General features: G+C 45.2%; 1 protein-coding gene across 1 annotated transcript in view; it reads left to right on the top strand.

Moving 5' to 3' along the window:
• The window catches only part of OTOP1 (otopetrin 1), a 43293-nt gene extending 29191 nt beyond the window's left edge, over positions 1 to 14102 (top strand). The window contains exon 6 of the mRNA XM_060086726.1: positions 13932 to 14102. Coding sequence (XP_059942709.1) covers positions 13932 to 14102 — 171 coding nt within the window. The remainder of the gene's footprint in view (positions 1 to 13931) is intronic.
• The last annotated feature ends 491 nt before the right edge of the window (positions 14103 to 14593 follow it).

Below are 14593 nucleotides of genomic sequence, written 5' to 3'. Positions count from 1 at the left end.
GATCAGCAGTATCTCCAGTCTTAAAGACAAGAATTCTGGAAGTTGGCTGTTCAGGGTTGGCCTGGCAGCTGAATCCTATCATCAAGGATCCAGGCACTGTTCACCTTTCTACTGAATGTGGTTGGCCCATGGTCATAGGATGGCTGCAGCAACACCAAGCATCACGTCTGGGTTCAAGCCAGGAAGACAGAGGGAAGAGTTGGTGCCAGGCAATGTCTGCAATTGATGTGACCACCCCTAACTGCAAGGGAGGAGGGGGAAGTGGATGGTTTGCTTTCTAGCCTCTATAATGGACGGTAACAAGGTAGAAAAAGATGTATAATCAGCCACTCAATATTGTCTGCCTCAGCCTCAAGGAACAGTTGGAAGTTTACCAACTGTGATCGAGGCACGAAAAAGAAAGGCTTGGGGCAGAGGGCACATGATGTGCAAAGACACAGAGGCAAAGGACACCATGGCCTATTTGAGCAGCACCAGCAGCTTGTCATGAATTCCATACACGTGAAGCAGGGCGGGAAACAGGATGGAGGGTCTGGTTAGACGGGTCTGGCTTGAGCAGAGCTTCATAAGCCTGGCTGAGTCTGGTCTTCACGCTGAGGGCAGTAGAGGACCCTCTCAGATTTGTGTTTTAGAATGATCTTCTAGCAGCAACGTGCAGGAAGGATGGAGGGAGGTAAGATCAAAGTCAGGGAAACCGGAACAGAAGCCCCACACAGCTGCCCAGAGAGGAAATGATGGGAACTTGAACCAGGGCAGTGCTGGTGGGGATGGGGAGAAGGAAAAGGAATACAAAGCATTGTGTGTTGTTGGGATTTGTTCTAGAGGTACATAGAAGGGTGGCAGGTCTGGGTAAAAAGGAGGGAGAAGCAGCCTTTGGTGCACACAGGCATCTGCAGTGACCGTGGCTGGTGGAATGGTGGCGACGCCCCAGCCCACGGGGCCCGCCCATCATCGCAGCCAACTCTCTGCTACCAGCCTCCGTATCATCAGGGCTGCTCTGTTTCCCCAGAAGCTTACTGGCTTTTTCGCTTCCTCTCCCTAATATCAGTTGGTGCATGTCCAGGGACTGCAACTTTTGATATTACCCTAAGGCCACAAAATTGGGAGAGTCCATCTGAAGCTGAAAGGGCCATGTGTCTGCCAGCCAAATCTGATTCTTGCTTTGGTTCACCTGGACCTTGGTCCCCCTCCAGGTCGGCAGACAGATATGGGGAGTTCTGAAGGGAGAAGGGGTCCCAGAAGAGTGTGGCTCCAGGTGCGCCCTCTTCTTTCATCTTGTAGACATTTATGGGGCACCTGCTCTGTGTCAGGAACTATGCGGGTGCAGCAGTGAACAAAGGACTTAAAACAGGAAAACAAGAGAGAGAGAGAGTAATAGCTACAGTGGGGCTGCATTTTATGTAAGGCTTACATTCCAGAGAGGGGTGTATCAGCTTAGATTCTTATATAGTCAGAGTTGGTTCTAGAAAGCCCCTAAAGCGTATTGTTTTTTATGCATCCCAAGGTACGAAGATCTCTCTTTTCAGTGAGTTCAGAAAGACCACTTTCCCTGTATTGGTGTTTTGCTTGATCACCAGGTGGTACACTTGGCTTGCTTTTTTGGACCAGCTTGACCGAGAATAGCACTGCTATACTAGAATCGAGTGGCAACTGATGGTCTCTTGGGACCCGAAGCCCAGGTCCGGCGCTCTGGACCAGGAGAAGGACACGTTTTATCTCTTCATCTCTGTGCTCTGCCCCTGATGGCCCCAGGCACTGCCTCCGTTCCCTGGGGAGTGAGCCAGAGGACGGAAATCATTGCAGGCTGATGTCTTAGGATGACCTGAGCCAACTCCACGGGCAGCACTTTGAAACCCTGCACTTCATCCCATGTTGTGCTAAAGGCATCTGGCAGAGGCAGGAACTGTTTCTGTCCGGGACCAGGAGCTGGCGCAGAGGCAGCGGCTGGAGGTGCTGGTGTGCACGACCACGTGGGGCAATTGGCAGCTGTGGAGTGGAAAGTAAAGGGTGGTGGGTGTGATGATGGAAGACTTTGGGTGCTGTGGGAACACTGGGGTTCAGGGGAGGCCTCCTCTTGGTGGAGTGGGGCAGTCTGGGTGGAGCAGCAGGTATGGGGAAGGCACGGATGCAGAGCAAGGCAGGGCTTGCTGGATGTGCTCAAGAACTGGAAGGAAACCCACGTGGCTAGAACTTGGAGAGCAAGAAGAGAGAGGCGTGGCCTGGTAAGCCATGGCCACAAGCCAGGACTTAATCCTAAATGCAACAGAAAACCATCTAAGGGTTTTATGCTCTGAGTGACAAGATCTGATTCGTGTTTTTATTCTTTTAAATTAAATTTTAATGGTGGTAATGAACACATAACCTAAAATTTACCATTTTAACCATTTTCCAGTGTACGAGTCTGTAGCATTTAGTGCATTCACATAATTGTGCTACCATCGCCGCCACCCATCTCTAAAACCTTTTCATTTTGCAAAACTGAAATTTTGTACTCATGAAACAACTCTCCATTCCCTCCACCCCCATCCCCTGGCAACCACCGTTCTACTCTCTTTCTCCATGAGTTTGACTCTGGGTATCTCATATAAGTGGAATCATACGGGATTTATCTCACGTGGTGCAAGGACCTTCAGGTTCATCCATGTTGTAGCCTGTGGAGGGAGAGGGATGCCAAGAGTGGCTCCCAGGTTCTGCCTTGAGTTCCTGGTACATGGTGATGCTACTTATGGAGATGGGGGTCTCTGGAGGGGGAGCAGGCTTGGGAGGGGCTCAGGTGGAAGGAAGCACGTGAGTTTAGTACTGGACACATTCAGTGGTAAGGTCTCTTGGACGTCCAAGTGGACATAACCAACAGGCAGATATTTTGGTTTTCTATTGCTGTGCAACCAGTGACCCCAAATGCATGACAAAAACAACAACCATTTTATTATGTCTCAGGAACTTGTGGGTTAGGAATTCTGGCAGGGCTTGACTGGACAATTCTATTCCTAATGAAGCTGACTGAAGCTACTGGATGGGCTGCTTGGGTTGGAAAGTCCACGATCTGGTGCCTTGGGTTGGGGAGCCTGAAAGGCTGGACTCAGCGGGGACTCTGGCTGCACTGTATTCGTGGGGACTCTCCAGCACGGTGGTCTCAGGGGAGGTGGACTTCTTAGATGATGGCTCAGGACCCAGAGCCAGGCTTCCAAAGGACTGGAAGTGCCAGACTCTTAAGGTGTGGGTGTGGACATTGCACGGCACCATTTCTGCCGTATTTTTGGGGTCCAGCAGTGATAGCGTCCACCCACATTCAAGGGAAGGGGGCATAGGTTGCCTTTCAAGGGGATGAGTAGCAAGAATTATAGCCAACTTCACAGCAGATGGAAAGATCTGGATTTCAGGAAAGAGGTCCATAAACTCTTTTATTCTCATTTTCTTTCTTTTTTTTTCTTTTTAACATATTAATGGAGTATAATTTGCTTTACAATGTTGCGTTAGTTTCTGCTGTATAACAAAGTGAATCAGCTATACATATAAATATATCCCCGTATCTCCTCACTCTTGCGTCTCCCTCCCACCCTTCCTATCCCACCCCTCTAGGTGGTCACAAAGCACCAAGCTGATCTCCCTGTGCTATGCAACTACTTCCCACTAGCTATCTGTTTTACATTTGGTAGTGTATATATGCCAATGCTACTCTTTCACTTCATCCCAGCTTACCCTTTCCCCTACCTTGTACTCAAGTCCATTCTCTACGTCTGTGTCTTTATGCCTGTCCTGCCCCTAGGTTCATCAGAGCCATTTTTTTTTTTGTTTTAGATTCCATATATATGTGTTAGCATATGGTATTTGTTTTTCTCTTTCTGACTTACTTCACTCTGTATGATGGACTCTATGTCCATCCACCTCACTACAAATAACTCAATTTTGTTTCTTTTTATGGCTGAGTAATACTCCATTGTATACATGTGCCACATCTTCTTTATCCATTCATCTGTCGATGGACACTTAGGTTGTTTCCATGTCCTGGCTATTGTAAATAGAGCTGCAATGAACATTGTGGTACATGACTCTTTTTGAAGTATGGTTTTCTCAGGGTATATGCCCAGTAGTGGGATTGCTGGGTCATAAGGTAGTTCTATTTTTAGTTTTTTAAGGAACCTCCATACTGTTCTCCGTAGTGGCTGTATCAACATTCCCACCAACAGTGCAAGAGGGTTCTGTTTTCTCCACACCCTCTCCAGCATTTATTGTTTGTAGATTTTTTGATGATGGGCATTCTGACTGGTGTGAGGTGATACATCATTGTGGTTTTGATTTGCATTTCTCTAATGATTAGTGATGTTGAGCATTCTTTCATGTGTTTGTTGGCGATCTGTATATCTTCTTTGGAGACATGTCTGTTTAGGTGTTCTGCCCGTTTTTATATTGGGTTGTTTGTTTTTTTGATATTGAGCTGCATGAGCTGCTTGTATATTTTGGAGATTAATCCTTTGTCAGTTGCAACTATTTTCTCCCATTCTGAGGGCTGTCTTTTTGTATTGTTTATGGTTTCCTTTGCTATGCAAAAGCTTTTAAGTTTCATTAGGCACCATTTGTTTATTTTTGTTTTTATTTCCATTTCTCTAGGAGGTGGGTCAAAAAGGATCTTGCTGTGATTTATGTCATAGAGTGTTCTGCCTATATTTTCCTCTAAGAGTTTTATAGTATCTGCCCTTACATTTAGGTCTTTAAACCATTTTTTTAATAAGATTTAAATCAGGTATTTGCTCAGATTTTGGAACTATTTTAGGCTAAGCTTTTTTTTTTTTTTGAAGATGTTGGGGGTAGGACTTTTAGTAATTTATTTATTATTTATTTTTGCTGTGTTGGGTCTTCGTTTCTGTACGAGGGCTTTCTGTAGTTGTGGCAAGTGGGGGCCACTCTTCATCGCGGTGCGCGGGCCTCCCACCGTCGCGGCCCCTCTTGTTGTGGAGCACAGGCTCCAGACACACAGGCTCGGCAGCTGTGGCCCACGGGCCCAGTTGCTCCACGGCATGTGGGATCCTCCCAGACCAGGGCTCAAACCCGTGTCCCCTGCATTCGCAGGCAGACTCTCAACCACTGTGCCACCAGGCAAGCCCTAAACCATTTTGAGTTTATTTTTGTGTGTGGTGTTAGGAAGTGTTCTAATTTCGTTCTTTTACATGTAGCTGTCCAGTTTTCCCAGCACCACTTATTGAAGAGAATGTCTTTTCTCCACTGTATATTCTTGCCTCCTTTGTCAGAGATAAGGTGACCATATTTGTGTGGGTTTATCTCTGGGCTTTCTATCCTGTTCCATTGATCTATATTTCTGTTTTTGTGCCAGTACCATACTGTCTTGATTACTGTAGCTTTGTAGTATAGTCTGAAGTCAGGGAGCCTGATTCCTCCAGCTCCGTTTTTCTTTCTCAAGATTGCTTTGGCTATTTGGGGTCTTTTGTGTTTCCATACAAACTGTAAGGTTTTTTATTCTAGTTCTGTGAAAAATGCCATTGGTAGCTTGATAGGGATTGCATTGAACCTGTAGATTGCTTTGGGTAGTATAGTCATTTTCACAGTGTTGATTCTTCCAATCCAAGAACGTGGTATATCTCTCCATCTGGTTGTATCACCTTTAATTTCTTTCATCAGTGTCTTATCTGCATACAGGTGTTTTTTCTCCTTAGGTAGGTTTATTCCTAGGTATTTTATTCTTTTTGTTGCAATGGTAAATGGGAGGGTTTCCTTAATTTATCTTTCAGATTTTTTATCATTAGTGTATAGGAATGCAAGAGATTGCTGTGCATTAATTTTGTATCCTGATACTTTACCAAATTCATTGATTAGCTCTAGTAGTTTTCTGGTAGCATCTTTAGGATTCTCTATGTATAGTATCATGTCATCTGCAAACAGTGACAGCTTTACTTCTTCTTTTCTGATTTGGATTCCTTTTGTTTCTTTTTCTTCTCTGATTGCTGTGGCTAAAACTTCCAAAACTATGTTGAATAACAGTGGTGAGACTGGGCATCCTTGTCTTGTTCCTGATTTTAGAGGAAATGGTTTCAGTTTTTCACCATTGAGAACGATGTTGGCTGTGGGTTTGTCATATTTATTATGTTGAGGTAAGTTCCCTCTATGCCTACTTCCTGGAGAGTTTTTATCATTAATGAGTGTTGAATTTTCTTGAAAGCTTTTTCTGCATCTATTGAGGTGATCATATGGTTTTTAGCCTTCAGTTTGTTAATATAGTGTATCACATTGATTTGTGTATATTGAAGAATCCTTGCATTCCTGGGATAAACTCCACTTGATCATGGTCTATGACCTTTTTAATGTGTTGTTGGATTCTGTTTGCTAATATATTGTTGAGGATTTTTTCATGTATGTTCATCAGTGATAATGGCTTTCTTTTTTGTAGTTTTCTTTTTTTGTGATATCATTGTCGGTTTTGGTATCAGGGTGATGGTGGCCTCATAGAATGAGTTTGGGAGTGTTCCTCCCTCTGCTATATTTTGGAAGAGTTTGAGAAGGATAGGTGTTAGCTCTTCTCTAAATGTTTGGTAGAATTCACCTGTGAAGCCATCTGGTCCTGGGCTTTGGTTTGTTGGAAGATTTTTAATCACAGTTTCAATTTCAGTGTGTATGATTGGTCTGTTCATATTTTCTATTTCTTCCTGGTTTAGTCTTGGAAGTTTGCACTTTTCTAAGAATTCATCCATTTCTTCCAGGTTGTCCATTTTATTGGCATAGAGTTGCTTGTAGTTGTCTCTCATGATCCTTTGTATTTCTGCAATATCAGTTGTTACTTCTCCTTTTTCATTTCTAATTCTGTTTATTTGAGTCCTCTCCCTATTTTTTCCTTGATGATTCTGGCTAATGGTTTATCAGTTTTGCTTATCTTCTCAAAGACCCAGCTTTTAATTTTATTGATCTTTGCTATTATTTCCTTCATTTATTTTTCATTTATTTCTGATCTGATCTTTATGATTTCTTTCCTTCTGCTAACTTTGGGGTTTTTTTGGTCCTTCTTTCTCTAATTGCTTTAGGTGTAAGATTAGGTTGTTTATTTGAGATTTTTCTTGTTTCTTGAGGTAGGATTGTATTGCTATAACTTCCCTTTTAGAACTGCTTTTGCTGCATCCCATAGGTTTTGGGTCATCGTGTTTTCATTGTCATTTGTTTCTAGGTATTTTTTGATTTCTTCAGTGATCTCTTGGTTATTTACGAGTGTATTGGTTAGCCTCCATGTGTTTGTTTTTTTACAGTTTTTTTTCCGGTAATTGAGATCTAGTATCCTATGTTGTGGTTGGAAAAGATACTTATACAATTTCAATTTTCTTAAATTTACTGAGGCTTGATTTGTGACCCAAGATATGATCTATCCTGGAGAATGTTCCATGAGCACTTGAGAAGAAAGTGTATTCTGTTGTTTTTGGATGCAATGTCCTATAAATATCAATTAAGTCTGTCTGGTCTAATATGTCTTTTAAAGCTTGTGTTTCCTTATTTATTTTCATTTTGGATAATCTGTCCATTGGTGAAAGTGGCGTGTTAAAGTCCCCTACTATGCTTGTGTTACTGTCGATTTTCCCTTTTATTGCTGTTAGCATTTGCCTTATGTATTGAGGTGCACCTATGTTGAGTGCATAAATATTTACAATTGTTATATCTTCTTCTTGGATTGATCCCTTGATCATTATGTAGTGTCCTTCTTTGTCTCTTGTAATAGTCTTTACTTTAAAGTCTATTTTGTCTGATACTAGTATAGCTACTCCAGCTTTCTTTTGATTTCCATTTGCATGGAATATCTTTTTCCATCCCCTCACTTTCAGTCTGTATGTGTCCCTAGGTCTGAAGTGTGGTCTTTTGTAGACAGAATATATAAAGGTCTTGTTTTTGTATCCATTCAGCCAGTGTATGTCTTTTGGTTGGAGCATTTAGTTCATTTACATTTAAGGTAATTATTGATATGTATGTTCCTATTACCATTTTCCTAATTGTTTTGGGTTTGTTATTGTAGGTCCTTTCCTTCTCTTCTGTTTCCTGCCTAGAGAAGTTCCTTTAGTTTGTGATAAAGCTGGTTTGGTGGTGCTGAATTCTCTTAACTTTTGCTTGTCTGTAAAGGTTTTAATTTCTCCATCGAATCTGAATGAGATCCTTGCTGGGTAGAGTAATCTTGGTTGTAGGTTTTTCCCTTTCATCGCTTTAAGTATGTCCTGCCACTCTCTTCTGGCTTGCAGAGTTTCTGATTAAAGATCAGCTGTTAACCTTATTGGGTTTCCCTCTTACGTTATTTGTCACTTTTCCCTTGCTGCTTTTAATATTTTTTCTTTGAATTTAATTTTTGATAGTTTGATTAATATGTGTCTTGGCATGTTTCTCCTTGGATTTATCCTGTATGGGACTCTCTGTGCTTCCTAGGCTTGATTGACTATTTCCTTTCCCATATTAGGGAAGTTTTCAACTCTAATCTCTTCAAATATTTTCTCAGTCCTTTTCTTTTTTCTCTTCTTCTTCTGGGACCCCTATAATTTGAATGTTGGTGTGTTTAATGTTGTCCCAGAGGTCTCTGAGACTGTCCTCAATTCTTTTCATTCTTTTTTCTTTATTCTGCTCTGTGGTAGTTATTTCTACTATTTTATCTTCCAGGTCACTTATCTGTTTGTCTGCCTCAGTTATTCTGATATTGATTCCTTCTAGAGTATTTTTAATTTCATTTATTGTGTTGTTCCTCAGAGTTTGTTTGCTCTTTAGTGCCTCTAGGTCCTTGTTAAACATTTCTTGTATTTTCTCCATTCTATTTCTGAGATTTTGGATCATCTTTACTATCATTACTATGAATTCTTTTTCAGGTAGACTGTCTATTTCCTCTTCATTTGTTTGGTGGGTTTTTACCTTGCTTCTTCATCTGCTGCATATTTCTCTGTTTTCTCATTTTGTTTAACTTACTGTGTTTGGGGTCTCCTTTTTGCAGGCTACAGGTCCTTAGTTCCCATTATTTTTGATGTCTGTCCGCAATGGGTGAAGTTGGTTCAGTGGCTGTGTAGGCTTCCTGGTGGGGGGCACTGGTGCCTGTGTTCTGGTGGCTGGGACTGTATCTTGTCCTTCTGGTGGGGAGGGCCATGTCCAGTGGTGTGTTTTGGAGTGTCTTTGAACTTAGTATGACTTTAGGCAGCCTCTCTGCCTAAAAGGTGGAGTTGTGTTCCTGTCTTGCTAGTTGTTTGGCATGGGGTGTCCAGCACTGGAATTTGCTGGCCGTTGGGTGGAGCTGGGTCTTAGTGTTGAGATGGAGATCTTTGGGAGAGCTCTTGCCAATTGATATTACATGGGGCTGGGAGGTTTCTGGTGGTCCAATGTCCTGGACTTGATCCTCCCACCTCGGAGGCTGAGGCCCGACACCTGGCCAGAGCACCAAGACCCTGCCAGTCACATGGCTCAGAAGAAAAGGAAGAGAGAAAAAAAAACAAAAACAAACAAAAAATGAACAGACAGAATCCTCGGACAAATGGTAAAAGCAAACCTATACAGACAAAATCACACAAAGAAGCATACACATACACACTCACAAAAAGAGAAAAAGGAAAAAAATATATATATATATTTTAAAAAAAGGAAGAGAGCAACCAAACCAATAAACTAATCCACCAATGATAATAAGTACTAAATAGTAAACTAAGATAAACATAAAACTGGAAAGAAATTAGATGCAGAAAGCAAACTCCAAGTCTACAGTTGCTCCCAAAATCCACTGCCTCAATTTTGAGAACATTTGTTGTCTATTCAGGTATTCTTCAGATGCAGGGTTTATCAAGTTGATTGTGGGGATTTAATCTGCTGCTCTGGGGCTGCATGGAGAAATTTTCCTTTCTCTTTTTTATTAACACAGCTCCTGGGGTTCAGCTTTGGTTTAGGCCCCGCCTCTGCATGTAGGCTGCTCTCAGGAGTCTGTTACCTGCCCAGACAGGAGAGGGTTAAAGCAACAGCTGTTTAGGGGGCTTTTGCTCACTCAGGCCAGGGGGAGGCAGGGGTACGGTAGTCATAATTGGGATGTGGGGCGAACCTGAGGCAGCAGAGACTGGCGCGATGTTACAACAGCCTGAGCTGTGCCGTGCGTTCTCCCGGGGAACTTGTCCCTGGATCACGGGACCCTGTCAGTGGCGGGCTGCACAGGTTCCCAGGGTGGGTAGGGGTAGTGACCTGTGCTTGCACACAGGATTCTTGGTGGCAGCAGCAGCAGCGTTAGTGGTTCATGCCTGTCTCTGGTGTGTGAGCTGTTAGCTGTGGATTGCGCCCGTATCTGGAGCTCATTTAGGCGGTGCTCTGCCCACTGTGCACAGACAGGGGAGGAATCCCCTTTCCTTGTGCACCCTAAAACAATGGTCTCTTGCCTCTCTAGCAGGTTCAGACTTTTTCCCGGACTCCCTTCCAGCTAGCTCTGGTGCACTAGCCCCTTCAGGCTGTGTTCACGCAGCCAACCCCAGTCCTTTCCCTGGGGTCTGACCTCCGAAGCCCGAGCCTCAGCTTCTAGCCCCCGCCCGCCCCAGTGGGTGAGCAGACAAGCCTCTCAGGCTGGTGACTGCTGGTCGGCACCGATCCTCTGTGCGGGAATCTCTCAGCTTTGCCCTCCGCACCCCTGTTGCTATGCTCTCCTCCGTGGCTCCGAGGCTTCCCCCCTCCACCACCCGCAGTCTCTGCCAGTGAAGGGGCTTCCTAGTGTGTGGAAACCTTTCCTCCTTCATAGCTCCCTCCCAGAGGGGCAGGTCCCGTCCCTATTTTTTGTCTCTGTTTTTTCTTTTTTCTTTTGCCCTAGCCAGGTACGTGGGGAGTTTCTTGCCTTTTGGGAAGTCTGAAGTCTTCTGTCAGCATTCAGTAGTTGTTCTGTAGGAGTTGTTCCACATGCAGCTGTGTTCTTGATGTATTTATGGGGAGGAAGGTGATCTCCATGTCTTACTCTTCTGCCACCTTGAAGGTCTCTTCCTTTTCTTCTCATTTTCCCTCCCTTCTTGACAATATATCCTCTGTGTGCCCACTGGGGGCCAGCAGTGCTGTGAGTGATGAGGGTGCAACATGCCCCAGAGCTCTGGTCTTCCTCCTATGGGGCCTATAAGCCAGATGGCAGGACTAGCAACAAAAAATCAAACAGGAGAAATGCCTATAGTGCTGCATGCCCTGCAGGGAAGTAAGAAAGGATGGGCGTGAGGTGGTGCTTGGATGGCCATGGCAGATCACATGGCCAAGTTGGTGGGAAGGACTTTCTCAGGCGGTGGGATTAGAGACCAGAGCTGGATGGCAGAAGGAGCCATGGGTGCTCCAGGCAGAGGAATCAGCCGGTGCAAAACCCTGGGTGGGAGGAGCTTTCCTCCTTTGAGAAGAGGAGGAAGGGCATGTGACTGGGGTGGGTGAGTGGGGGACAATCTGGGGAGCTGGGCTGGGGTGTGGTAAGGGACCATCTAACAGAGGGCTCTGCCATCCCATGTAGCAGGTAGATTTTATTTTAAATGTGCTGTGAAGCCCTTGGGTGTTTAACCAGGAAAGGGACACCATCTTACATAAATAATTAATCTGGCGAAGAGTGGTGAATAAACTGTAGTCTGAGAGCTTAAGCAGGGGGCCACTGCAATGGTCCAGGTGAGATATGGGGGTGGTGGCCTGGCAGGTAGAGTGGAGAGGAATGGGTGGATTGAGAATTGATGGATTGGGTAACAGGCGGATTGTTATGAGAATGAGTGAGAAGATGAAGATGATGCCTGAAATTTTGATTAAGCCTCTGGGAGGAAGATGTTGCTGAGGAGATGGGGAGAAATGGGAATGTAATGTTGAGTTTGAGATGCATTTTAGACAACCAAGTAGCCGGTGGGATATACGAGCCTGCAATTCTCAAGGGTGGACCAGACTGGTGATTTAGATTGGGAAGTCATAGGCCCATAGCTGGTATTTACAACGAGGACTGGGTGAGATCATCAGGGGTCATGGGTATAGGGTAGAGAAGAGGACCCAGGAATGAATGAGCCCTGGGACCAGCCAATATTAAGAGACTGAGCAAAGGAGGAGGAATAAGCTAAGGAGGGTGGGAAGAACCAGCTGGCGTGGGAGGATGACCCTTAAGGACCCAGAACACAGAGAACACAGTGGTCTAGAGATATAAGCCCACGAGTGTTCTATATGGAGATGTTAATGAAAGCCACATGTATCAGATACCCATTGCTGCGTAAGAAATGAGCCCTAAACTCGGCAACTTAAAACAACAGACATTTCTTATTTCACAGCTTCTCTGGGTCAGGAATCTGAGTGTGACTTAGCTGGGTGGCTCTGCTCAGGGTCCCTTCCAGCCTGTGGTCAAACTGCCCACTGGGGCTGCAGTCATTTCATGGCTTGATTTTGGAGGGGAAGGGGGTCTGTTTCTAAACTCACTTATGTGGCTGTTGGAAGGATTCAGCTCCTGGTGGGCTGTTGGGATGAGGGTTTGAGTTCCTTGCTGGATGCGGGCCTGAGATCCCCCTCAGTTCTTGGCCATGTGGCCTCTGCATAGGCTGGCTCACATGGCAGCCAGCTTCCTCTCTTGCAAGAGGGGGTGAGCAAGATGGACTCCAGAGTCCTTTTGTAACCTAATCTCAGAAGTGACATCCCATGACTTGTGTCATATGCTGTTAGTTAGAAGAGAGTCACTAGATTCAGTCCAACTCAAGGGGACAGGGCTCCACAAGATTCCCAGGAGGTGAGACCATTGGGGGTCACCCGAGAGGCTGCCTGCCACAGTGTAGGGGTGGAGAAAATTGTAGAAATGTCAGTGTGAGAGGGAAGCAGGTCTAGGAGCCCAACAATTTAAGGGGAGGTAGAGGAGGAGGAGCTGGGACAGGGAGGCTGAGAAGGGGGAACCAGTGTGTAGGTTCCATGAGCAACAAAAATAATAGGTTATTGCTTTATGTTTTGCAGACTTAGTTGCCATTTTATTCTCATCTGAGCCCTCTGAGACAGGTGTTAGTATTCCCATCTTATAGGTGAGGAAACTGTGGCTTGGAGATGTTAAATTATAGTCTGTAAGTGGCAGGAACCCAGGGCTGGTTCCACGGCATGTGCTTCTCCTCCCGATCAGGGGGATGTGGGCAGGGCCTGGGCTGCCTCTCTAAGCCAAGAACAAGGCAGAAAAAGGACCACAGAACTCACCAGCCCAGACCCACGTGTCTGGGACCCCCAAGCACCAATGGTGAAATGTAAAGACGGGTGTGGGAAACAGGGAGCACCCAGTAGGAAAACACTGGGGGCTATGGGAACACACAGGGAGTTCCTGCCTGACTGGTTAGATCAAGGAGGGCTTCCTGGAAGGGGAGGTGTCTCAGGACTCGGAAGAAGGTAGGACTTAGCAGAAGGAAGACAGGGAGTCCCTGATAGAGGAAGAGGCAGGAGCAAAACCCTGAAGGCTGGGGAAAGGTACATTTGGGGGCTGTGCACAGCCTGGGAGGGCCAGAGTGAAGGGCGTGATGAAGGATGTGGAGACGTGGACGTGTTCCCGATCATTGAGGGAATTTGGACTATCTCCTGGAGACATTTGGAGCCCTGGTGAGTGGTCAGCAGAGGAGTGACAAGGTCAGATGTGTGCTCTATAAAGATCACTCTGAAACCATGTAATGGGCTGGAGTGGGGGGGGGGGAATCGAAGGCACCCACTGGAGTGGGGGTGATCATGGGAGGCATTGCAGCAGTCCGGGGAAGGGGAGACGGAGGACCAGACCAATGTGAGGGCTGTGGGGATGGAGAGAACCAGGTAAGTGTGAAGAGCATTCATGCAGGATCGGGGCTCAGTGGACTGACACGCTCCATAGAGATGGGAGACACGCAGGGGCTGCTTACCCTTGTGACAGGTGTGACTCGGTGTCCCTGAGTCCAAGTCAGCTCCTGGGTTTGTAGGGGGCCCCCGGGCGGCTGCTAGGACCACCTCCTCTTCTCTTGCAGCTCTGGATCCCTCCCGCCTTTGGCTGCCGCCCCGAGTACGACAACGGATTGGAGGAAATTGTCTTTGGCTTTGAACCCTGGATAATAGTGGTCAACCTGGCCATGCCTTTTTCTATTTTCTACCGAATGCACGCAGCTGCCTCCCTCTTTGAGGTCTATTGTAAGATATAATCTGTGTCCACATCAAAGACTGAGGAGAGAGCTAACAAGAGAATTCAGTGGAGCCACCTGGGAATGGCGAGGTCGGGCAAACATTGCCTTACAAATGTGAGAAGGGCTGCCTTTTGTCTGCGATAATTGTTTTTCCCATGAGCTGGAATTGCCCATCACCCTGGATGAGTGTAAACAAGTTAGATCAAAATCTGAGATGGCTGAAGTCTGCCCTTGGTTAGTTAATTCTAATTGAACCTAAATTATTTGATCTCCTTCGAAATGAGATCCTCTGTTTTAGAATAATGTGATTTCAGGTTGGAAAAAACATGTATCCAGTTTGTTTCTCATTAAAATATTTTCTGTTATCACGTTACTATATACAACCTTTTCCTGACCATCTGCATAGTCTAATCACCTTTAAATTTTATCTTTCCCAGAGCTGATGAATGTAGCTAAAATCACATTTAGTTTATATTGTACTTTCTGAATACGTTTCATTTTTTGAACAA

This window comes from Mesoplodon densirostris, chromosome 1, assembly GCF_025265405.1.
Source record: "Mesoplodon densirostris isolate mMesDen1 chromosome 1, mMesDen1 primary haplotype, whole genome shotgun sequence".
NCBI classification, from domain to species: Eukaryota; Metazoa; Chordata; class Mammalia; order Artiodactyla; family Ziphiidae; genus Mesoplodon; species Mesoplodon densirostris.
The sequence above is the reverse complement of the archived record's forward strand: the minus strand, read 5'-3'. Positions and strand labels throughout refer to the sequence as shown.